At 50.3% G+C, this 24191-nt stretch overlaps 1 protein-coding gene across 1 annotated transcript in view; it reads right to left on the bottom strand.

Annotated features, from left to right (window-relative positions):
• LOC104133676 (immunoglobulin superfamily DCC subclass member 3-like) overlaps window positions 1-24191 on the bottom strand; it is a gene marked incomplete at its 3' end in the record, with an annotated part of 89563 nt that overhangs the window by 59671 nt on the left and 5701 nt on the right. Inside the window, exon 2 of the mRNA XM_009647110.1 lies at window positions 15715-16020. Coding sequence (XP_009645405.1) covers window positions 15715-16020 — 306 coding nt within the window. The remainder of the gene's footprint in view (window positions 1-15714; window positions 16021-24191) is intronic.

The raw sequence follows: 24191 nt of genomic DNA, 5'->3' as shown, positions 1-24191 counted from the left end.
CTGAGGATGCTGCAGTGGAAAAGTGTTATTTGCCTGTGAATTCTGGCACGCCGGGCTCTTATTGTCATTGGCTTTGAGCCAAGCACTGCCAGGACACAAAAAGTCAATTTATGTCGGGATTTCCATTGACTCACTACCCCTCGTTCCCCACGTTTTTGGGGCGACTTATTACGAAGGCTGGCACTGGCCATATGTGGAGTTTTCACGTAAGCATTCATCCTAATTAACACCATGCCAGGATGGAGAGTAAATTACAGCGGGCCAGGACTGTGTTCACTGTGAAAAATCGTGTGTTATTAATCTGGGGCAATCTATTGTATGTCAAGGATTACATGGCTCCTCTCATTTTCCTTAAAAAAAAGCCCAAGGGAAAAAAAAAAAACAGTCTTTAAAACCAAACAGTTTACAGCCATAAAATCTCGCTCTTCTAAGCGAAGTTTCTGAAGGCAGTAAAAAACCTCCAGAATGAAAATAAATTCCAAGTTAGACCAAGATTTACCACTTGAGGCTAAACATTCAAGGGAAAGCATCAGTAAGTTATTACTTTTCGTTTCGTAATAGGATGCTAATGGTGCAGCGGAGATGAAGACTGTGTTTGCATCAGTCCCTGCGCAAGGGCAGGGCAGCGATAAAAGGACCTTAACCCCATCTTTTTTTATTTCTCCACAAAGCCAGCTCTTGCCAAGCTCGCTCTCTCCAGGCCTTTTAGGTAGCAGCTCCCAAATATTTTGGGACTGACTTTCTCTTGGGAAAAGAAGCTGGAGCTGCACATAGGACGGCAAGAGGAGAGCAGCATTTTAGGGGAGACACCCACGCAACCCAAGGGCAGAAATTCATCTCCTTTTTGGCTACTACGTGATAGTTATTCTTGCAGGATCAAGCAACAAAATAACCACAAACTGATACCACTCCTGAACAGAAGTCAGTGCTAACAAAGCTGGAAAATAGTTCTGCAGCTCTGAGTACCAATGACAAATTATAGGAGCTGCCGATAGACAGAAGGAACGTCCAGCAGCCAGGCTGTGCACGCAGCCGGTGGCACGGACAAGGTCCAAGTCGGCACGTGGAGGCAAGAGGTAAAATGGGCAATCCCACGGCAATCCCAATCCCCACTCTGGGGACTAGCGGGCCAGTCTCTGGAAACAGGGAGTACGTCTCACTTAGTCTGAGTAACGTTACCTCCTGGAGGAGAGCAGTGGAAAGAAGGTACATTAAGAGAAAGCAAAGCAAATGATGGCACAGTGGCAAGCAAGGCCACTTCCAATAAGTCACAGGAGATGGACTAACCCCTACAGACCATCCAGCCACGTGCAGGGTTCAATCTGTAATGAGTGAGTACTGGTGCGATGGGAGATCTCAGCTGCCTGTCATACACGGCCCTAGTGCTGGTCTTAATTCTTCCAGCCAGGGCTGGAAACCTCCCTGGTTTTGCAAACATGCCTTGGTCTCTGCCAGGGAACACGCCTGCAGCCAAAGAGCACTGAGAAACACTTAAAAACACTGCCCAGTGGAAAATGAGGAATAAGCCTAGGTCCAACTGATAGCACGAGAATCGCATTGATATCCCAAAGGACATGCCAGTCCTCCCGGCTACACTGCTGCCTCTCAGGACCCTGGGTTCACTTGCTCTCAGGAAAAATGCCACCAAAGCCTGAATTGCTAGGATGGCGTAAGGTCTTCCAGCTCCTGCCTAGCTGCTTACCATGCCAGAACAGTCTGGTAGCCTTTCCAGGCCTTATGCCATAAAGAAAAACTGGAAAACAGGATGCTTACAGTCTCCAAGATCAGAAGACAACCCAAGATATCTCCTAGGAACGATCTTTAAGCCCAGATTCTGATTTTTAAACAGAGCTGCTCCCAATCTAGAGATGGAAGCGCATCCCATGTACCAGAATATCCCATGTTTTACTAATCAGCATTAAAAAAAAAAACCAAACTTATTCTCAATACCCATGTCTTGCCCTTTTCTCTGAACCAGCTGGTTTGGACCCTGTCAGTGTCAGGAGACTGCATCAACCAGAGCTGATGTACTAACCCATCAATCCCGCACTCCTCGGAGATGTTGCCTTCAAGCTCATTATCCAAAGCCTAAATTGCAGAATTAGATACCTTCACTCTGAATACCAGCAGGGAAAAAAAAAGCAAAAAAAAAAAAAAAAAAAAAGCAAAATTCACAAGCCCACAATCTAATTAGGAAAAAAACTTCCAGTCCTGAAGCGTTTGTCAGTTTTTCATCCTGCAAAATGCATACTAATACCCTCTCCCCTGCACGCTGCATGGGACTGCCATTACGCCGCTTCCATAACATGTCAGAAGTGATCAGCATTAGGCCTTCCTAATGTGCCTCAGAAACAATAGCAATTACTGAGTCGTCCATTCATATCTAAAGGCTTACCAGACTACAACTTCCCTCAGGAGGCTAAAGACATTTCATCGAAGCAATTATATTTATGTAGCATTAAAGTACTTTCTCTAAAGCTGCGGCAGTTACCTTTTTGCATTAGAAGCAGAGCAGTAACGAGGAGCCCTCTCGCCCGCTCCCAACTCCTCCAAGCGTATTTTTTGCCTGTTTAAAGATTGCTAACACACACGCACACCTTGGGGTTTTTGCTGCCTTATTTTTAATGTTATTACACTCCCTTACCCAAGGGATCTGACATGCAGATTGGAGCCTATTTACATGACAAGGGACCAGAATAGAAGAAGCTCATCAGTTTATTCAGCTTTTCCAGCTCTCATCATGTCATCAAGGACCTCGCGATGTCTGGCAATGCCGTGAAGCCCCAACTTGCAGCGTTTCACACCTGTGTCAACCTTAGCTCTCGTTATGGTAAAAGCAAGGTGTTTTCAAGCTTTTTTTCCCCTCCACGAATCACAAATGCTAGAAAAATTACTTAAGTGGATCACAACAGCTAAAAGTCAATCAACAACCTAAAGAAACTAATAATTGGTTATTTTTCAATATCAAGAATTCAGAACAAATGTTATGATTTTGGGAGGGGAAAGACACCTCGACTCAGGTTTTGAATGCTGGAAGCTGTCAATATAGTACATTATTTTTTTTCCACTTTCTCGCCCCCTTTTCCTACAGGAAGCCAAGTAGCTTTCTAGAAATATTCCACCTATGAATTTCACAGCATGTGGTGAAAAAACAAAACATGAAGCCTTGGCGTGACGTCTCAAATCTCTGCCATTCAACAGCTGATCATGTTTTCCCTTTGAGCTGCACCAGCTGCATCCCACCGGCACGCCTGGCTCGCGCGGGGCTGCCAGCGGCGAGTTCGGCAGCCGGGATCCCAGCTTGAAGAGACATTTCCTTCAAAGCAAATGCTGCACCTAGCTCTGACACACAGGGAGGATTTTTTTAGTGCTTGAAGCACTAATAAGAGGAACGGATTCCTTGTGCTTGACCAACATTTCCTTGGGTGTGGGCTCTCCGTCCTCCTTCCGAAGCTCTTTGCATCGGAGAACAAGAGCTATCACGACTGCACACCAGTGCTGCCCAGCTCAGGATCCCAAGAAGATCGCCCAGCACCTTGCTTGTCCTTTTTGGATAGGAAACCAGCAGCCTGAATTTTGCAGCTGGCTGAGCATCTTGCAGGCACGAAACCTAACCCCATCCCTCCTGCCTCCCTGGGTCCTTCTGAGGATGCCGCAAGGCTGGACCGGCTCCTGGCCGCCTTGCCACATTGCAGCCAAGTGTTGTACTGGCCTAAGGATGAACTTGTTGCCATGGCAGGAGTTGAAGCATGCGTTGCGCTGCCGGCATGGCGGCAAGCGGCAGCACAGTGTGCCGGCTGCTCCTCCACAACGGCTTTTTGTTGTTCCTTTCTCGCCGAGGCAGCCCCGCCACAATGCGCCCATCCTCTCACCGTGCTGGAGCAGCCTGGCAAAACCCAGCTGACCGTAAAGCACAGCAGCACCGTGGCCGAGGGCCCAACATTGCATTTCTCTGCTGCAAACTCTGCCTCTTCCCTGCCGGCTGCAGGGCACAGCGTGGGAAAGCAGACCCCATGGCAGGCGGCGAGCCTCCCGCTGCAAATACAGGGCACAAAGGGATGCCAAAGTTTTGAGGCAGGAGCTCTGTCCAGTAGAGAGAAGGAAATTTTAAGTGAGTGGAAATAGGATCATTCAAAAAGGAGGTCGTCTCCAGCTAACGCATTTCCTCGCTGCTGCTGGGATGTTTGTCACAGGACAGGCTTAGCTCAGCTGCTGGGTCGTGCCTTTTAAAACTCCCTTACAGCTTTGATTAGCCTTGCTAAAACTAAGGGCATCTCTCATTCATACACTAATTAATGGCAGGCTCAGAAGAGGTTGGTATCCCTCATCGCCGCAGATTTTAACAAGGAAAAATACAAAGGTGGGCTTAAAAATAAAAGCAATGCTCCTTCCTGAGCAGCGGTTTCAGTGCCTCAGAGATTACAAACCAGCCCTGCTCTGTGTGTCAGCAAGCCTTTCCAAAATAATGAGCCTGCTTCCGTCCCAAGCAGCTCCTGTTGCACTGGAGAAATGAGCAGAAAGGTATTATGGGCTCACACTCACCAGATGGATGTCCTGCTTTGTTCTGCGCTTACAGAAAACCCTACACATACAGTTTGGATTATCTTCATTGTAATTCTAATCACCACCTCTCTGTAAGGAAGGGAGCGAGGGAGGGATCCTTGCCTCGGTCAGGAGAGCTAATTAAAAGTTGTGAGTCATCCAGACTTCTCCGCACATTGGAAATGCTTTTGGAAGATCAGGTAATCTCTCTTTCTTGGGGGAACCTAGTTAGCAAAAGAAAAATGAAGCAGGCTCCCCTTGGGCAGGGAGCCGTACAAGAACAAATCCCGTTTCCCCCGCGGGACGGGGCAGCATGAATCGCAGAGGTGCTTCAAACGTATGCAAACTACGCTTTAGAAGAGAAGGCTGGTACGTGTTCCCCAGCACAGAAACACAAACACCTCCTGCCTACGTATACCCACGCTGGCTTTTAAAACTCATTGTCTAAGGGGCTTTTGCATACGAATATACGATGCAGGCACCTCTGTCTTCCCCTAAAAGAACTTCTGAACCCTCTGGCTAGTTCCTGGATGGTTGGGTACAAGCTCAAAGGTCTCAGAAAAGCCAGACCCACCAGCGTCATGAAAATTGTCAGCTGGCAGCGACACGGGGTCCACTCAGCATCCCAACTCCTCAACCCCGATCAACGGCAGAGCAATCGGTGCCGAGCAGCGCGCCTGGAGGCAACCGGCATCCCCAGACCGGCTGCGGTGGGAACAAGCTGCCCATGCTGATAATGAGCTCTGGCAGCTTCAAGTGGGGTCAGGGCTCCCCGCACCAGCTCGGTGCAATCTGCGGGTGACGGGCCCCCAAAACCCAGAGCACCAATGCCCCCATCCCTGATGCCTGGAGATACAAGGGCATCGGGAGAGTTGCCCAAGGTCACGTAGGACGGCAGTACCAGAGCCAGGCTTCCCAAGGCATCAGCCACCACACTGCTTCAGATAAAATGGTCGAGCCTGAATCCTTGAAACCAGCACCCAGGCTCTGTATTTAAGATGTTGACTAGTATTTAAGATGTTGACTGGTCCCCGCCATTTAGAGGTGCTGGGAACCTGAAGAGCCTGAGCCCTTGCAAAGTTCTAGAGCACCCATGACTGTCCCAAGGAACAAGCAAGCTGTTTTCTCTTTGGCTACCATAAAATTAAAAAAAAAAAATAAAAAAATTGTTGTCATCCTTCAAATGGGCAGTCCAGCAGGTAAAGAGCCTCTTTCGCCTGGGCAACAAGTGTTGCTGCTCTTCCTGCTCCCCACCGCCGACAGGAGAGACGGGGCAGAGCCCACTGCTGGGGTGGGGATGGAGGGAGAAGGGGTCTAACCAACTGTATCCTCAGGCCTGGCAAACTTACCTATAGGCTCACTTAAATTATTTTTATAAAGACTTTTCTTTTCTCTCCCCTCTTTTTTTTTTTTTTTTTTGAGAGAGAGTTCGAGCTGACCCCCATGGGGCCCTGCCTCTCCTCCACCCTGAGCTTTAGGATCACTAATGAAAGACGCAGTCAGGACTTTCCCTCCCACCGCTTTACACATTACCATGGGAAACCATGGCGAGCTCGACATGGATGCTGCTCTGAGCAAAGTGCCTCAGCAAGTACCCTCAACCTTGGCAGAAGCCACCACGCCGAGGACCACAAGGACATGGCCACGTTGCTTGGCCATTCAGGGCAATGTCACTGCAGAGAGCTCAGGATGAGAGCAAACCCCTGGACCGAGACTGAACATCCCACTGCCCTCTGGGGAAGATGCTGAGCCGCAGGGAAAAAGCTGGTAATGGGCAAACCACACCAAGTAACAAGGGGACCCAGGGGACTGCCACTCCGCCTGATCATTTCAGAAGTTAGCTCAGTACCAGAAATCTGTTTCGGTTGAAATCTGTTTAGCCTTTGCTTCATGGGAACCCCACAGGCCCTGGGAACCCTCTTGGCAAGAGGACACTCCAGACGATGTTCCTACCTTTCTGCCCGAGGCAAATCAAACCAAAAATAAATCATGATGCATTTCTACTACCAAAATGATTTGCAAACTGATTTAACTGGCATAGCTTGGGGACCTGGACATTTGCAACCAGCTCATCCCAAATACACACTAGCTCTGACTTTTTGTTCTATCTGAAGACTTGGACAAACCTGAACCACGTTTTTTCAATGCTCAGTGAAGCCATGAACCCAGCCTGCGCACCCTTGGCTTTTCCTTGTTGCACCCATGAAATCCTCGTTGATGAGAGTTCATTCTCCCCCTTCCCTCTTTGACACCTCCTCCAAATCAGCATTGCTCTGCAGTCTCAGCAAAGCAGTGCAATCCCTGGGAGGGCGAGCTATGGCCTGAGATGAGGATGGGCATCACCCTGCACTGCGCCCAAAAGCCACCAGCCAATTTGCAGTGCCACGCTCCAAGATGAGCAACACCACTGCAGAAACACAAGCTCCTGCTGCTGGCCAAAACCATCTCATAGGGATCAACCGTGACTCGATCCGGCAGGTTTGCTGTCCCTGACCCTCCTGGGCACAGCAGGCAGGAAAATACTTGGTTCTTCCCTCGATGAATAAGCACAGAAATATTGACCAAATGCAGCAGAGTACAATGCTGCAGCTGAAGTATGAACACATGGAGCCTTTTCTGCTACAGCAACACCGCCACTCATTTACACACCAGCAGCCTAAAACTATCTCTTTTGTACACCCAAATTGATCCTCACTCTTAATTAGTGCTCTCAGTTGCAGCAAAATTTCATTTGTTTCTTCCAAACGTGGCCTGATCCATTGTCCCTCTCCTGTGACCTGTGAAAATTAGTCATTGAGCTCAGTGACAGTGGTAAGTGCGAAATGCAGCATCAAAGGGACATAATGGGGGCCTCTTAGGACTGACAAAAAAACACCATTAATCAAGGCATGCTCAAGAAGTGCCAACTTACTGAGGCATGCGAGTGGCGCTGGTCCCAAGTGCGGGCCCTCCCGCGGGAGGCTGGATGCAGAGGGATGTGTGGGTGCAGGAGAGCTCCCCACCACCCTGAGGACCACAGCCTGCCCCAGGCAGGCGGCTGCAAAGCAGCTACCCCAGCATCCCTGCTCCCTGGGCAGATGGTCTCTGCTCTGCATTTCCCGAGGATTTGTCCACCTGCTTTCCAAAAGAGGTTACGGAGCCATGCTTTTCCAGGCAGCTCCTCAGTTTAGGGAGCGAGGATGGAGCTTGTCTCGTGGTACCCAACGCCCTGCTTTAACTGCGCCCATGGCCCCTGCTACTGTCAGGAGTGATGTATGGGGCACCAGACCAGATCAGGAGGGAGATGTCAGCATCTCCAACTGTGTTTCCAAAGCTAACACCAGAGCCTGCAGGCTCCCAGAGCCAAACGCACGGCATCGTCTGTCCAGCAGAACCGTGCACTGACCCCCTTGCGCAATCCCAGGACCAAGCTAAGAGGGAAGGCACAAACTGCACGGACAGACCAGAGCGGTGGGGAAGCTGCAGCAAAATCACCCAGGGTATCATCCCAGGGATGGGGGCCTGAGCGCCCGATGGACAAACCCACGCAGGTACAAAGCCAGGGCAGCCCTGCAGCTGGTGAGAAAGCAGCAGGGCAGCTGGAAGGGTAAAGGACCAATTTGAGCTGGTTGGGGCAGAGAGAGAGTCTTAGTGTCAGAAAACCAAAGCAGAGAGGTAAGTCTCTGCAAAATTCAAACCTCTGTAGCAAAGCAGGGTGTTTAAACCCTCTCCTGCAAATCCATGTCATTAAACAGAGTAACTTGGACTCGCAAATCCAAATGACTCTCACTTTCAAGGTCCTGCATTCAGAAGCCCACAATGGAGAACAATGAGGTAGAGAAAAAGCCGAGGATCTTGACGCCGCATTCAGAAGGCCATCTGGTCCGGCCGGCACAGCCAGCGCTGGGAACGGGCAGCGTCGTGGGTTGAGATTTAATCTGAGCCACTTATTGAGTGACCTCAGGCGAATCGTTTGACCTCCTTTTGCCTCAGTCAACCCAACTGTAAAATTGGGTTTAAAGCAAGAACCTCTCTGAAAACCATATGCTGTGCCTAGGAGGAGTGGGAGCAGACTCCCTTCCCAGCAACAGGGCTGTGACGGTGGGTAGAGCCAAAACCGGAGCGGAAGAGGCAGTGCATGGAGCAGGGATCCAGCATCCCTCGGTGTCGGGGAGCTCGGACACGGCTCTCCCCGGGACTCATCCTGCCATCCCTGGGAAAGCAGCTTTGGCCCCCAAGGCCAGAACTCACCTGTAAGAGGGAATTTGTGAGCTCTGCCCTTGCTCATATCGCTATTGCACCCAAAGGCTCCAAACGTTCAAAGCAGGGTCCCCAAATCCCAACCTCATAGCAGGCAGGCTGCTGTGGGCAGGGATAAGCACAAAAGACATGGCCCTGGCAAAATCAGGTATCTTTCTCTATAGCTTCTTCTAAGCTTTTTATTTATTTACATATTTTGCTGTTTTCAGTAACTGCGGGTTACAGCCATGACCAGAGCTTCGAGGCAAATGCAGCGATGCTTTCCTTTAACTCACTGGTTACCCACTAGATCAAGAGCATTGATTGCTCTGGTCAAATGCCCCCGAAAATTGATTCCTACTCACAGCCTTGCCAATGAACAGCGGCAGAAAACCAGCCCCCTCCTCACCCGGGCACCAGCCTTTTCCCGGCACTGTGCACCCTTTGCCTCTTGGCAGGCTTGCAGAGAAGAAACACTATCCCCAGCTAATGTGGGTCCCCCATAAACACAAAATAGCAACTTGCCCCCGATGCTCACAGGGGTGTGCAAACGATGGCACTGAGGCAAACCCACCCTGGGTTCAGAGTGGGGAAACTGAGGCACGTATCGGTGGCCGCAGCACGGTGACTGGCTCAGCCAGCTGGGAGCTCTTGGCAGGCTTGCAGAGAAGAAACACTATCCCCAGCTAATGTGGGTCCCCCATAAACACAAAATAGCAACTTGCCCCCGATGCTCACAGGGGTGTGCAAACGATGGCACTGAGGCAAACCCACCCTGGGTTCAGAGCGGGGAAACTGAGGCACGTATCGGTGGCCACAGCACGGTGACTGGCTCAGCCAGCTGGGACCCTCGTAGGGCAGTATGGAAGTGAAAGCCATGTATAACCATCACGCCACCACCAGCCCACTGGAAAAACAACCGTGCAACTAGAGGCATTACAGATCCTTAAGCTGAGACAAGCCTAAGCAGATAAAGAGCTCTCTAGGTGACAGCACTGACGAGATCCCGGGGTGATGACTGCAAGCAGACGACTAAAGAAGCAAAGAGCTGCCTTGGCCCCATGCTTCAAGGGGAGGCTGGAGCAAAGCAGCAGCCAGAGGAACAGGCAGCGTAAAAGCACCCGAGGCCGAGCACCGCACTGTCTCGGCAGAGCTGCCCGCGCAGGTACCGGCAGAGCATCACCCTGGGTTAAAAACGCAGGCAGCGAGCTCAGGAGCAGCCTCGTGCTACAGGCGCGGGCTGCAGAGACATCAGAACTTCCTCAGCTGTGCTCCAAGAGTTAATTGAGACAAATAACTCAGCAGTGCTACCATTAATGAAATTCTTCTGATATATTTCCCCTGAGCTTTCTATAAATGACTAAGTGACATTACTGCCTGCAGTGCAAACCCCCTATATGAGAGATAACATTGCCGGAGCTAAGGTTGGCGCATCCACGTTAGAAGCCTCATGGAAAAGTGCAAGATGATATTTAAATAACTATCACACTGCTAAGAAATGAGCAGCCAAAAGAAATATGGTCTTATAATGTGCTCAAGTCTCAGGATGAATGCTGGCTGGTACATGCAGACACTGAAATGCAGTGGGTGGTAAGTGACAAACTCTTTTAATCGCACAAATCTACTGAAATTCCCAGCTGAATCTCTCTGCTCTCCCCCCGGTGACTCCTATATTTGTATATTTGTTTTGCAGCACACACAGGGCCAAACACTGCAACAGTAGATATGTGAGAGACAGCATCGCGTGAGCCGGCACGTCCCAGAGGCAGCCAAAAGAGCTGATGGAGGGAAATAACCCACTCACCCATCATTTCCATCCCCTGGAAACCTCTCACAGTTTTTCTGCTTTACTTAATTTCTTTTTCTTTCCTCATGGGGATTTTTCCCCTCCGAGACCCACTGCTGCAAGCCCAGAACTTGCTGTGGGCTTACCAAGAGCCGTGAGCATTCAAAGCTCAGGCAATAAAGAAACATCAGTGGCATCAGAACTGAGCCCTGGCGCTCAGCGTTTGAGAAGAAAGAGCATTAAACGCAAGCAGAGCCACAACTACAAAACAAAAACAAAAAAAAAAATCTTATTTGTGGATGGAGGAAACTTGGCACGCAACACCAGGGGTTAAACAGCAATAAAATGCAAGCGACCATTAGCCTAAAGTTCCTGGGAGTAATGCGACCACGTCTCCAGAGCCGCAAACTGACACCGGGGTGCTTGCTGTAGACGCGTACCTTTACCTCCAGCGCGTGTTTCACATCACTAGAACGTGTCATCGCAAACGTATCCCGCCTCCAGCTGCGGAAACAGCTTCACTCGATCTAAGCGCAAGCTATAGGTAGGGCTCTGCTGACAATATGGATACTGTACGCGCACGAGGAAAACCAACTGCGAACCCACGTGTTTAAGGTCTGCCTTGATGCTTTGAGCCGAGACTCGCAATCTGCATCCAAACAGTGGCACTGCCCAGGAAATACCTTGGTGACAACTTTGGTGCCACCTTATTTAAACCTTAATTTAAAATGCTAACTTCATAATGAGTGGAACAAAACTGTGTAAAAACATTTCCCACTCTAATCCTGGTTTGATCCCCCCAGTATGGCCTTCTTTTGTAATTACATCCCTTTGTGATCTCACTCTAATGCCTTGTATTGTGACCCATAAAATAATCAGCCCCCTTTGTCTCTCCCTAATCCTTTTAGACTTCCTTCTTGTCTCTACACTCTTATAAATGCTGCCATTATTTGGGCTCAGCAGCTCTTCCCACCACCCCAGAGCCTGGAAAGGGGGCTGCAGGTTAAACCCTGAATATATTCTGTGCAGAGGAGCTGAAACGATGGGAAGATCTTTCCTGCTTTAAAAACCCCGCGATTCCCAACCGCCTCCCCTAGCCACACAGTTTGGCAGGGAAAACAACTTGCAAGCATGCACATGCACCAGACCTCCCCCCCTTTTTTTACTTTGCAGGTGACCTTGAGACCCACGGCCTGGAGGTCGCAGCAGCCAGCGTGTTTGCAGGGAGGGCGTGCTCGGCCTCAGGCTGGGCGAAAGGAGCTGCTGCCGGCTGCAGGGATCAATGCGGAGAAGAGACATAACATCTGCCTTGCCCAGGCTATCCATCCTTCCCTCCTGCCAGCAGGGTAAGTGCCATGGACAGCCAGGCACAGTGGGATGGAGGAGTGGGATTTGCAGCGGGATGCAGAAGGGAAGGGGGTAAGGGAGCAGAGAAGGGCCATGTGGTGCTAAGCTTGGCTACAAATACAGTCCCCCCGCAGCAAGACACGACCAGGAAAGCACCGTTACAAGCCCAGATACCTCCAGAGCTATTCTCAGGTCCCACAGTACTTCAAATATTGGGTAGGTCCATTCCACCAAGCTTCAAGAAACCTCTTTGGCTCCAAGTTGCTTGATTGACTTACTTTCCCTCTTTCCTAATTTTTATAGCATCAGATCAAACAGGGAAAATTGCTACTCTCAAGCCGGATACGTGCAGAGCCTGATCCGATACCCAGTTTGATGGTGATTTCCAATTAGTGGTAACTGCTTGTTATTGAGTGATATAATCAATGGGTCTTACTCCACCAGCCGGGCTGTGATTTATGATGATGTGGAGCCAGCTCCATCAGATTACAGCATCGGCAAAAAGGGCTGGAAATGCCATGAGACAACACAATCAGAGTCAAGTAAGGTCAAGTTAAGCAAAGGGGGGTTGGTGAGAAGAAAGGCGGCTGCATTTTGGGGAGCTCACCTTCCGAAGGAGCGGACTGTACTACTGTTCAGAGGTTATCTTCATCTACCAACAGCAAAGGTGTGCATCAGCTTCTGGCACGCACAAGGGAAATACAGCTCCTCAAAGAGACCCGCGAAGACCCAGCCAAGCAGTGCCTCCAGAGAGCACTCTGCCTACGAAACCCATTTTAATTAAGACAGCCTGGAGTCAAGCAAAATTATGAAACCATCATTAGGAGAAAGAAAAGATCTGTATTCAAGAACCTGATCCAATTATAAAAACATGTTGCATTCCACAACCTTTTAAACTAACACACCAGGGTTCGAACAGACACAGAAACAGCAACCGAAAAAATTCCAGCCGGCGTGTTAGGCAGCGGGTGGAAATGCCAAGGGCCTCCGCTCAACTCAGTCACGTGTAGGTTTCTTGCACACTTGTACTTGTTCAAAAGGAGGTTATGCTACAAAAATATTATCAATGTGTTTAGCACCTGACCTGCCAATCTGCAAACCAGCCAAGGTCCGCTTCCCTCCACTGAGCACCCTTGGTTAATAGTGATGACATCCAGAAATCCCCCTGAATTTTAGATAAATAAATTTATTTAGGAGGAAGGTTTTAAGAAGTGCCCGCTCCGCGGGGAAACTGCCTGCACCTCGAGCCCGTCGGGGCCACATGCACAGTGGGCGAGAGCAGCATATTCTTCCAGTTAAATTTTACTCAATGCCAAGTGTTGAAGTAAATTTGAAACATAAAAATATGATATCCAGCCCACATTTCCTGAATGCAAATATGTACATTCCTCTGAGCCAAGAAGATTATATTCCAAGCAATAATACAAAGCCAGGGTCTGTAACGGTGATATGAGACTAACAGCCTGCCTTTGAAGACAGCGAAAAGTGCAGCAGAGCTCTCGAGGGGCTCCGGTCTGTCAGATCCCTTTTATTCCTCAGTAGCACAGCCTTGATCAACTTTCAAGATTTTTGTTTGTGAAAGGTTTTTATTTCTCCTTCGCTTTTGTGTTCAGATGTCAGGCTCAGAGGGAAGAAGAGATCAGCACGGGGACGAGGTTTTACCCACCGGCAGTATTTACTCTGCTTCGCAAAGGTCTGCTTAGCGTTGGGTTTTTCTTTCCTTCCAGGCAGCCAGCACCCATTTCTTCGATGGAATGGTCCCCTCACCTCTAAAATGGGGATAATTACCCCCCTCCTCTTTTCATTCGCTTATTGGGACTCGGGGCAAGGAAAATCACTATTACTTCTGTGTAACCACCCTGAGACATGGGGGCTCGAGGGCACAACTGTGATTCATTCTTAGGAGATTTCATCTATGTTTAAGCCCAGTCCTAAGCGCAAGCGCATGCTCCTGCGGTTCAGGCACAGCGGGGCAGCTCGCCCTGAGCAGCAGGTTACATTCGCCCACAACATCCCGTTTTATTCCCATTATCCACAGGCACCTGTGGCATTGAGGCCAGGTGCTCCACGTTTTGTGCTGGCTTCACCCAGACCTTTTCTCAGGGCTGGCAAGAAACCAAGCCTGAAGCCAGAACAGAGTCTAGAGCGTTTTCAACACGATCTCTTTTTAATTTTGATTCACATGAAACTACAGCTACAAAAGGAAATGCTACTCAGGGACACACAGCACATCACATACATATTGATGCAGGAACCGAGATAACAGTGTTTATTGACAATCCACTGTCCCAAAGGTAATTCCTCCAGCTCTCACGTCTCCTGTTTACAGGTCCAAGAAGTTTGACATTGTGCTTGTGCGTCAGCCAGCTCCCCGCTCATAAATGCCAGAGCCGTTCACCCAAAGTGCTCCAAGGTTTAGCACCACAAGACTGACAAGTTTGAGATCCAGCTGCTAATCTGGCATGGACCCAAAGCCCTTGGCTCCTGGACAATGTCACTTCTTACACTGCTGAAAAGCTAGGTTTGCAGATGGCCACTTCATGCACTTGGGGATTGTTATACACAAGGGCTGGAGTGTTCCCTTGGTGGGCTGCCAGCCGGCCCCGGCGCTGCGGGGAGCGGGCGGCAGCGCGCCAAAAGGCCCCCCAGTTCGGGGAGCACAGCCAGGAGACTCTGGCCCCAGACTTTGCCGTAGACTTATCCTGCTTTGCACCAAAAAAAAAATCACGGTGCTATTTGCAAATGCAACAGAAGTGGTAGTAAGTGGCTTGCACAGAAAGAAGAGTGGTAGCCATCCCAGACAAGTTGGAGAACCCTTCAGTAAAGCTTATTTAACAAGCCAGCATTTGGCCAGGTCTCGGGGCTGTACCAGACACCCATCCTCACACCCGTATATAAATTGTACCCAGCAGCGACTTCTGGTTGAAAGCAAAAAGGATTAGCAGCTGCACCCCCCGAGCCCACAGAAAGCCTGTGGGCAAAGCTGGCCACCAACACAACAGGGACAGAAGCCACCACGACACCTCAGCTCTGCCATCAGTCCCAGGACAAATACACACCAACAAACAGAGCTGGCAAGAGGGAACCCAGCAGCCTGTGTGGCAGGAGACCCAACAGGACCAACCGCTCTGGCCATGGCCATGGCAATGCAACGGGCTAAGCCTGATACTGTGCAGGGCTGGAGTCACAGCCTGCCCTGTAATTCTTCCTCCCCCACCCTTAAATTTCATTTCCTCACTGACATTTTCATCTCTGTCCTCCTCCAGGCTCCCCCACCAGACAATCTGTCTGGTGTTGTTAGCCTTGCCCCCAAAGGCACTGCCACGCTGGGTAGTAAATAAGACCTTGCTGCCTCCACACTGCCTGCCTTAAGTAACAAAATGAAAGAAACCATGACCTTCAGAAGGTCTTTGCTATGGTTTGGAAAGCGTTGCCTGCCAAGCAGAGCCCAGACGTGCTGCAAAGCAGAGGGGCTTCCAAACCCACCGCAGGAGATACACAAACCACGGACTATTTCACTGCATGACTTCAACATAACTTACACCTCCGAGACGGGGAATTTACTGCTAGAAGGTGGCTTTTAGTTTTCTCCCCCTGAGAAGGCTGATTAGCTCTTCTTTCACACCTGGACAGCTACAGAGATTAGATGCCAGCCAGATCCCTACATCAGCTCCACGTTCTTTTTTTCTCTTTGCCCTCTTTAATCCTCCCTCCCTGAACACCCAGCACCCTCCACGCTGCCCTCCCACTTCCCAGCAAAGCCAGGGCCCTGTGTGGGATTGCCCCATGAGGTGCAGGTGGGACGATGCCCATAAACTTACTCGCTGCCTGAATCTTCGCCTTCCGGCTCACCACCAGCCCGTAGTGGTTTTGCGCCATGCAGTCGTACTCGCCTTCATCGGAGGACCCATCTCCCCGAACCCTCTGGAAGCGGGAGACGTAGAGCGACCCGTTGGCCAACATGAAGGCATTCTCGCTGTCCACGATCATCACGCCATTCTTCCGCCACGTGATAGTGATGGGCTGGATGCCCTCCACCTGGCAGTAGAGGATCAAGGGTTGCTCCTGCACAGCTATGTCATCGCTAGGCTCCACAACAAATGCCAGTTCAGAGGAATGGCCAAAATCTAAAATGAAGAGGGAAGGACAGAGTCAGCAGTGTGTCCACAAGAAGCAGCAAGAGCTACGGCAGCAAACGGGGGATGATGAAAACATTTTGGATAGAGTGGGCTACAACAGGGCTACAGGGTGTAAGTGTTTCAGAGAAACACGAAACCCTTGGGCATGCTTTGCCTCCCAAGGCTTTGCTGTCAAAATCTCGGAGTGCAGTTTCCAAAGGCACAGACCTTCGAGGCTGCATTTGGAGACTCCAGCAAAGGGGATGGGCAGGCGCACCCCTCTGGTGGCTTGCCAAACCCCAGCTCCACCTCATACCCCACCGAAGACTGCCTCTTCACCTCCCTTTGCAAGGAAAGAGCAATACAGAACAAAAACTTGCACAAGCGTGGGGCAGCGCTTACTTCCCATCAGCCATTCCCGCCCTAGGAGCAGAAGTTTACACCAGTTTAAGAAATCTGCTCCTCTCCCCCAAGGAACCAGGCAGGGAGGGGGCTGCGCCGTGCCCCAGACCCGTTTGCAGCACAGCTGGTGGGGGTGAAGAGGGGGATCAGCAGCTCCCCTTTCAGACCATATTGCCACCAGCATCTTCACGACGCTTCCCCCGCTTGGCAGGGCGGGAGGCTGTTTGCCTCTCGCATGCAACACCGTGCCCTTCTGTGGCGTTGGGTCTCTCTCACGCTGTAACAGGCAAAGGATGGTGCTATTCAGTCCTTAATGAAGAGCAAGTTAAGCACCGAAATACAAATGCACAATGTTCTGGCTCATCGACACAAAAGGTTTCTTGCAAAGCAATTACGCTAAACGAGGTCCATCAGAGATAAGTTACTGCAGAATTTGTACCGACAATAGGCAAACCCTTGCTTCCCCTCATACAGATACATACTAATTTACTTCTTTTGCCAACAGAACATTTAAACACTATGTCTTTGGCGTGTTATGCTTCACTTGGTCCAGCACACCTTTTTAGGGTATAATTTGCTATACAGTCCTTATTAGACACTACAGAAGATGACGGAAATAGAGCTATTGTTTAAAGATTAGCCCAAAATGCACGCTGACCCAAAAGGCAAAAAACGACGAAGAAACAGGAGCCATATAAACATTTGAAGGGTATAAATGCAGGGGTGGAGGTGAATTTTTTTATTATTTTTTTATTTTAAAGAAGAGCAACGGAGAAGAAATTCCAACAGCGTAAGAAAACTACAATTTCACCCAAATACAGAGAAAACCTTTCTAACAACTCCCCTGTGCAACAGCCCCTTGATGGGTGGAGGTTTCCAGCCGCTCAAACCTGCGATACAGCTTCTCCCCTCTTTCACGGGCGCAGGGGGACCGACTCCACAGCTGCTCACAGAATTGGGATGCACGTGGGCAATTTCTCCTGGCAAACACCGGCCACAGCACAGTCTTTGTACTGCCCATCCCTGACACAGATCCCACCGCACCAGGCTCAAAAACAGAGCGGAGGGCAGATCGTTAATGCATGGCAAAACCAAGAGAGATGAGAAAGGCAGTTATCCCCCAGCAAAAGAAGAGGGGAAAAAAAAAGCCTGTCTCTTCTACTCGGCAAACCCAGTGAGATTTTTTTTTCTTTCTTTCTGTAAATCCCCATTGCTTTCTACAGCAACTTAAATTGGATTACGGGGGATAAACATTGAGTGCAACCTGAGCCGAGGCAGATGGACGGAGCAGACAAAGGCGGCAGGGGCAGCGCACGGCGGGTCAAAGGTACTGCTGTCAAGGTATGAGGGTGTGCAGGGAACGGACAAACTCTACTTAGTGACAGACACCTAAAACACACACTTTATTAACCCATTAAGTCTTAAAATGTCAGGCTAGCTCCAGCCATCTCAGTGATCTATCGCTCACCGTGACTTCTTTTTTATGAGATAGCCCTGGGGTCCTCTCCGCAAGTTAGACTACAGCCAGCACAAACCCATCAATTACTTTTTTTTTTTTTTTTTTTTTTTTGTGAAAATGAAGGAACTAGATGAATGCTCTGCATTTTTCTGCAAAGTGGCCAGAGTCTCAACAGCACCTACCACGCCGGGGCCCCATTCCCTGCATGGGTGCTCCTGGGATTTCAGTGGGATAAGGACCCTGGCGGCCTGACTCCCCCGCTGAACCAAGGGGGACTTCTGACTTCGGCAAGATTGAGCAAGATTTCAGGATTTAGCCTAACAGGCAACCAGAAAAAAAAAATCCCTAATGAAATAAATGCCCCATCTTCCCCCAGCTCCCCTGTACTCTTAGATAAAACAGCTTATTATTATACGTACAATAAAAGGAAGAATCAACATAATTACATGCCCTTCCCACAATAGCTGTCATTATAATAACCATCATTAAGGCCTGTGATTGGAGATAATCATGTTTACCTCCATAAACATTCGGTCTGCATCCTAACTCCAGGCTGCTCGAGCAGCAGAAGTGGTGACACTCATAATTAGGACCAGCGCCCTCCGATGCATGCCGGGGTGGGGACGGACACTGGCTGGTCCTGGGGTCTCCTCGGGCTGCAGTCAAGAGGGGGATTGTGCCTCAAGGTGTGACACTGTGCGATGGACAGCGTGCAACTCATTTGTAACCTGTGGACACTTCGCAGTGTCCAGAAGCACCCAAATTCCTCCTCAACGGATGCTTTTCTGACCTTGGAAGAAATCCCACTGCCACTTTCCTGGGGCTTCAGGGCCAGGCGACAAAAAAAAAAAAAGCAGATGCATGGGGAGAAGCAAGCCCACCCCATCTGGGGATTTGGGAGAAGCCAAGCTCTATCTTTCACCCCAACATGGTCTTCCCATGCCAACTCAGACAGTCTGTCTTTCCCCCAGATACTGAGATGCTGAAAGATGCAGACAGGCATATGCCTTTCCCCGGCACCACGGACACATTAGGCATCCTAGAGTTGCCTGTGCACATTGTTAAATAGATAGATCCGAAATTCCCTTAAAAAAAAAAAATGAGCTTAGGGCCTCAGTATCCCACTCTGCAAAAAACACAGGCTCTGTCTTCCAGGGGGCAAATGCCTGAGTCCCACAAATAGGTTAAGTCACTGGTGGCATGGCCGGCAAGAGCCAAGCTGGCAAGCTGACCTGAGCATGCTTCTGCACCACCGTGGCACTGCAGCCCAGCAGGTCCCCAGCAGGCACCAAGCTCTGAGGAAGCAACCACGGGCTCTTCCCCAGCCAAAGGTCACTTTGAAGCCAGCACTATTCCCTACGGCCCTCAGCCCCATGGCCTAACTGGGGGCACAGAGAGGGCTCGGTGAGAAGGACATCCTTCTCAATGCTGTGCTTCTACAGGGCACCGTGTTCCTGGAAGCATTCTCAAAAAAGAACGAGGGCCTGGGATAGTGCACACCACCAGGAATGGGTATGAAAAACTGGTCCACAAACAGCCCAACCTAAGATCCACATGGCCAGCGCACTGCTGCTCCCAAGAGAGCCACTTGCAAGGCACAGCAGAAACTGGGTGCCTTACAACTTCTTCGTCCCCTTCTACAGACCCCCCCTTTATCCGTTTGGCTGTAACCATGGAATTATTTGCATTAAAAGTGGTTTTCAAGGATCGGGCTTCAAACAGGGATGTTATGATTTGGCCTTCCAAGATTGGCACTGTGGGGCTCCAGGTCTCAAGGGCAGGCTCTGAACGCAGAGCCCTGCCTCCCAGGGATGCTCAGGATGGGTGACGAAGGGACAGGGGCACTCACAGCACAATCTCCATGGCGGGACGAGAAGCCTCCTGGCATTTGCTCTAGAGCAAATACAAAGCAAGGAGGGAACGGGGGAAGAAAGGGACCCAACTCCGTTAGCATAAATAACCAATTGTAGTTAGCAGCGAGGCACGGAAACGATGCTGCAAAGTTGGAAGTAAACGACACTCCGAAGGCACATGGAAACAGTAGAAGTGCAATTAATTGGGAGAGACCAAGAGGAAATCACCGAGGCTGTGCATATTCACTCGGGGAGTCTGAAAGCCCCGTCCCTCTCCATAAGTTTGTCGTCGGAGGCAGGGGTGTTACGCCGGCAGCTGGACAGACCGCTTGGCTCAACGCCGGCAGGCTGCGCTGGGCAGTGCACAAGGGAAAATTGCTTTGCTTTCTGCAAAAGGACGGAGGAGGAAGCGTTATTAGCTCTGACATAAAGGCCACAAGGAAATTATTGGAATCCTCATTCTACAAGTCGCCTTTTGAGAAACATTTACCATCTCCCTGAGCAATACAATATGTGACTATATGTGCAAATATTTAACAAAAACTGCTTCCCCTATTGATCAAGCAGACAGGCATACTCAGAGAAACCAATTAGCACTTGTGCTTTTGAACCAAGAGATTTATTTAGCACTGAGAGAAAGAACTTCGAATTAATGGGAAGCTTAAAAGACACTTTGAAGTACATTTAAAAAAAAAAATACGTTTAATTATTTTTTACTTGACACTGTGATTCATGTTCAAAGCTTCAAAAGAACTTGCTCATACCCTAGCATTGTCCTTTTTCCATTTGGGAAACGTGATTTTGGCTTTCCCTCCTGTGCTTCTGAAAAACACAGCAGCTAATCTCACCGCTTTAATTAGCGGTGACATCCATGGCAAAGGACCTCAGTCACATCACAAGCTCATCCTCCTGGCCCCTGTCCAGACCCCCAGCCAGCAGGGCCATCCCTGCCCCGGGAGCACGCGGTCCCGACAGATGAAGCCCGTATTATTACTCCCGTTCTAGACAGGGAACATTAATCACAGGGAGATGAAATGACCTGCCAAGGGCCCGGTCTGAGCTGGTGGCAAGGCGAGAGATTGCAGGAGCAGTCAGGTCCACCCTGCTCCTCCCAGCGCCGCATCGCCGGGAGCAGCGGCAGGGAGACCCAGGCAGCCCCTGCTCTTCTCTTGTCACGCCACCAGCACGACTCCCACCCGCAAACTGCCTCTCGTGAGCAGAAATTTGCCCTGTCCTGATTTACCCTGTTCATTCCCAGCATAACACAGCATAAATCAGCAGCGACCCACCGGTGAGCCTTACCATCACCAAGGAGAGCCACTCCAGTTCCGCTTCAATAAAGCCAAAAGAAGATGCCCCTGCAGTCCCATGGGCGCAGGACCAGAGGTTTTTCTAGTGGGATGCAGGTTAATATTAGGACCAAAAACCTGAGCGTGGGTTGGGACAGCCCTACAAAAAATGGCTCCTCTTTTTTCAGTGATGTGTTTGGGTTTTTTAAGAAAAACATTCTGCAAATGGAAGGATATGGAAGGAAGAGATAGCTGGACCTGAAAGATGTTCCCCAGCAGATTATAAGAGGTTTCGGGCTGATGAAATTGGCAACCTAAAAATCCAGCTGGTGCCCCCTTAAATCTCCTTGAGGCTGACCCAGACCCTAAGGAGAAAAGCACTACACTGCAGTAAAGTGCAAATTGGCTCTTTAGGGCATCCAGAAAAATTTACATTTAAAGAAGAGGAGAATAGGCTGTAACAGGCCCAACATCTTGCTGGCAGTAAAGTTTACTAGCTCAGAATTTTTTATTCCCTTTCCTTTCATAGGGGAGGTTATATAAAGCGATTTTTCCATCAGGGCACATAAACCACATCCACTCGTTAAGCAATTGCAGGAGGTCTCTGTCGAGGACAACACGACTTCTCGGCCACCTGATGCGGAGCCCAGAGACAGGCCCAGCATCGCTGCCCTCAGTGAGGGCACAGATTTTTAGCCGAGGGAGGCAAACACAGCCCAAAGAGCCAGAGAAGTGGCCCCAAATAATTTTCAGATGTTTTGAGACCAGACTGGGCAAATCCCAGGAGGTCGCTTGTTAAACACAGTGTGGAAGCTGGAAGCGTTCACAACACAAAGATCCTTTCCAGGACGAGCTCTGAGTCCTCACGGGCTCCCCCACGTCTGAAGAAGGCAGGGTGAAACCTGTTGGTATAGCTGGAAAGGGCAAAGACCTTTTCTGAGTTAATTGCCCACAGTAGCTCCATCCACAGTGGAGGCATCCAGGGAGCACGGCAGCGAGCCAAGCATAGGATGTGTTATTTGCATTCCCCGCGTGTTTCGCAGCCCTGACCAGATCGTGGTCCCACCACAGAGGCCATAGGTGATACCAATACAGGGCAGGGAACAACCGCACATGGGAGGACGGCAAAGGCAGCGGCCAAGATGGGAAACGCTGTGCCCAGAGCTGGGGTCCCTGCAGGCTTCAGCCCCCATGGCTGCTCAACGCAGAACAGGGGCTTCAGCCCCCAACTCTGCAAGAAAGCACCGGGGAGGTGGCTGTCCCCATGGCCAGCCCCTTGCACAGACCCAGCATGGCACAGACTGGCCAACACGACGGTCATGGACCAGAGACATGGCAGCTGGGAGAAGCATGAAGGCACGAGGCTGCCAAGAGACCTACAGACACCCTGGCATCACGGTGCCATGACCACCAGCCAGCACAGCCCCATCGCCCAGCCCTCGAAATTCAGCTTCAGTACTGGCAGGTAGGACTGGATGGTGGGCAAGGAAAAGAAAGGCAAGGTCATTCTGGAGGAAAAGAAGTTTCTGTGCACATGAAAACCTTTGAAATTCTTAATTGCATCCAGGGGATTCCAAGGAAACGCAGACCCTCTCTTCCCTGCCATCCCCTCCGCCTTATCACCTCCCACCCTGAAATTATCTCAAGGAGCCAAGGACCGCACCGATCCCCGCTTGCTCCAAAACCAGAGCCGCTTCAATGCAACACTAGCACTTCTCTCCCTTTCCGTGTACTCTCAGGTTTCAGCAGCAAAGATCCTGCTGCAAAAGCATCTTCGCAACCCAGCGGAATCACCCGCCACAACCCACACCCTCCTGACTTGCCATCAGCTTCATCAACACAATCACACACGCAAGAACGACGGCAACAACAACAACCACACAACCAGGCAGCAAATCCTTGACTCTGCTCTGAAACTCTGGTTTTAAATTACCAAGCCAGGAGCGGGGCTGGGTTGTTAAGTGACGGGGCTCCTCTCGAGTGGAGGGTGCGATCCAGCAGTGACATTTGATATAATAGCAAGGCCAGATCAGTGGGCTGTCTGCTTTTCTCACTACGCTCGCCTGTTTGCCTCTCTCTTTCTCTTAAAGTGCAATTATTGACATGTTCGCCCCCTTAACCATCAGTTTTATATGCTTGCCAATGACTCCTGAACATGTGTAAACAATTATTTTTATTTTCTTGCAAACCCAAAATGTTGCATATTCTTTTGGATAAACGGACTCGGGTAGATTTTCATGAGCCCTGCTACATAATTTATTAGTTTCTAAACTCTGTAAAACTAAAAGCTCCAGTAAAGTTCAAATAAGTTTGTGATTTCAAAGTAATTTTGAATGGACTATTCCTGTTCCTGCCCAACGGTATTCAGCTGATGTAAATGGGAATTCTCAATCTGCAGAGGAGGGCTCCTACACTGTTTTGTTAGATCAAATAAAAGGACAAGATCCGGGGGTCAGAAGTGCAAAGTATTAAACGTTGGGGGAGAAAGGGGGCATGGGGAAAAGCATCTTCTGTCCCAGATCTGTTGCAGGCTGCAAAACGAAGCGCATGCTCTGCTCAAATGTGTGCTGGATCAGCTTGCTGCTTTGGGGGGCAACGCCGGCAGCAGCTTCGCACGAGCTCCACCGCACGCTGCTCCCTGCGCCACAGCCCCGTGCCGGGGCCCCATCCTGCTCCCGCTGGACCGGGCGCCGCGGGGGGGGGGGGGGGGGGGGGGAGCCAGGAGCAGCCATCCCAGAGCGATGGAGAAAGGTGTTTGAAGGCAGTGGGACAGGGAGGTGCGGGAGGAGCAGCGCCCCGAGGGTTTGTGAAGCGAGGGGCTGGCGCTGCACGGGGTCAGCACTCAGCACTTCACACGCTGTGACACGGGACACTCCAGAAACAACGGAATCAGAGAAAGAAAAGTTCAAGCAGACAGAAAAGTGAGAGACTTTCTCCTTTGCACACATTAAACGAGAGCATTTTCGCAGCTCTCCGCCGGGCAGCACTGCTGCTGAGCTGCTCCATGCTGGCCCATGCCAAAGAACCAGGGTACAGGGTCCAAAACTGGGACTGAGCTGAAGAAAAGGAGTGGGGAACTGGGCTGTAATCTTGGATCTGGGACCCTCTGCCCAGCTCCTAAGCGAGCGCAGGAGCTTGCGCCGTGCAAGTTCCAGAGCCTGCCAGGTAATCGGAAGA

Source organism: Egretta garzetta, unplaced genomic scaffold (genome assembly GCF_000687185.1).
Source record: "Egretta garzetta isolate BGI_Z169 unplaced genomic scaffold, ASM68718v1 scaffold549, whole genome shotgun sequence".
Classification (NCBI taxonomy): Eukaryota; Metazoa; Chordata; class Aves; order Pelecaniformes; family Ardeidae; genus Egretta; species Egretta garzetta.
Note: the sequence above shows the minus strand (reverse complement) of the source record. Positions and strands in the feature narration are given on the sequence as shown.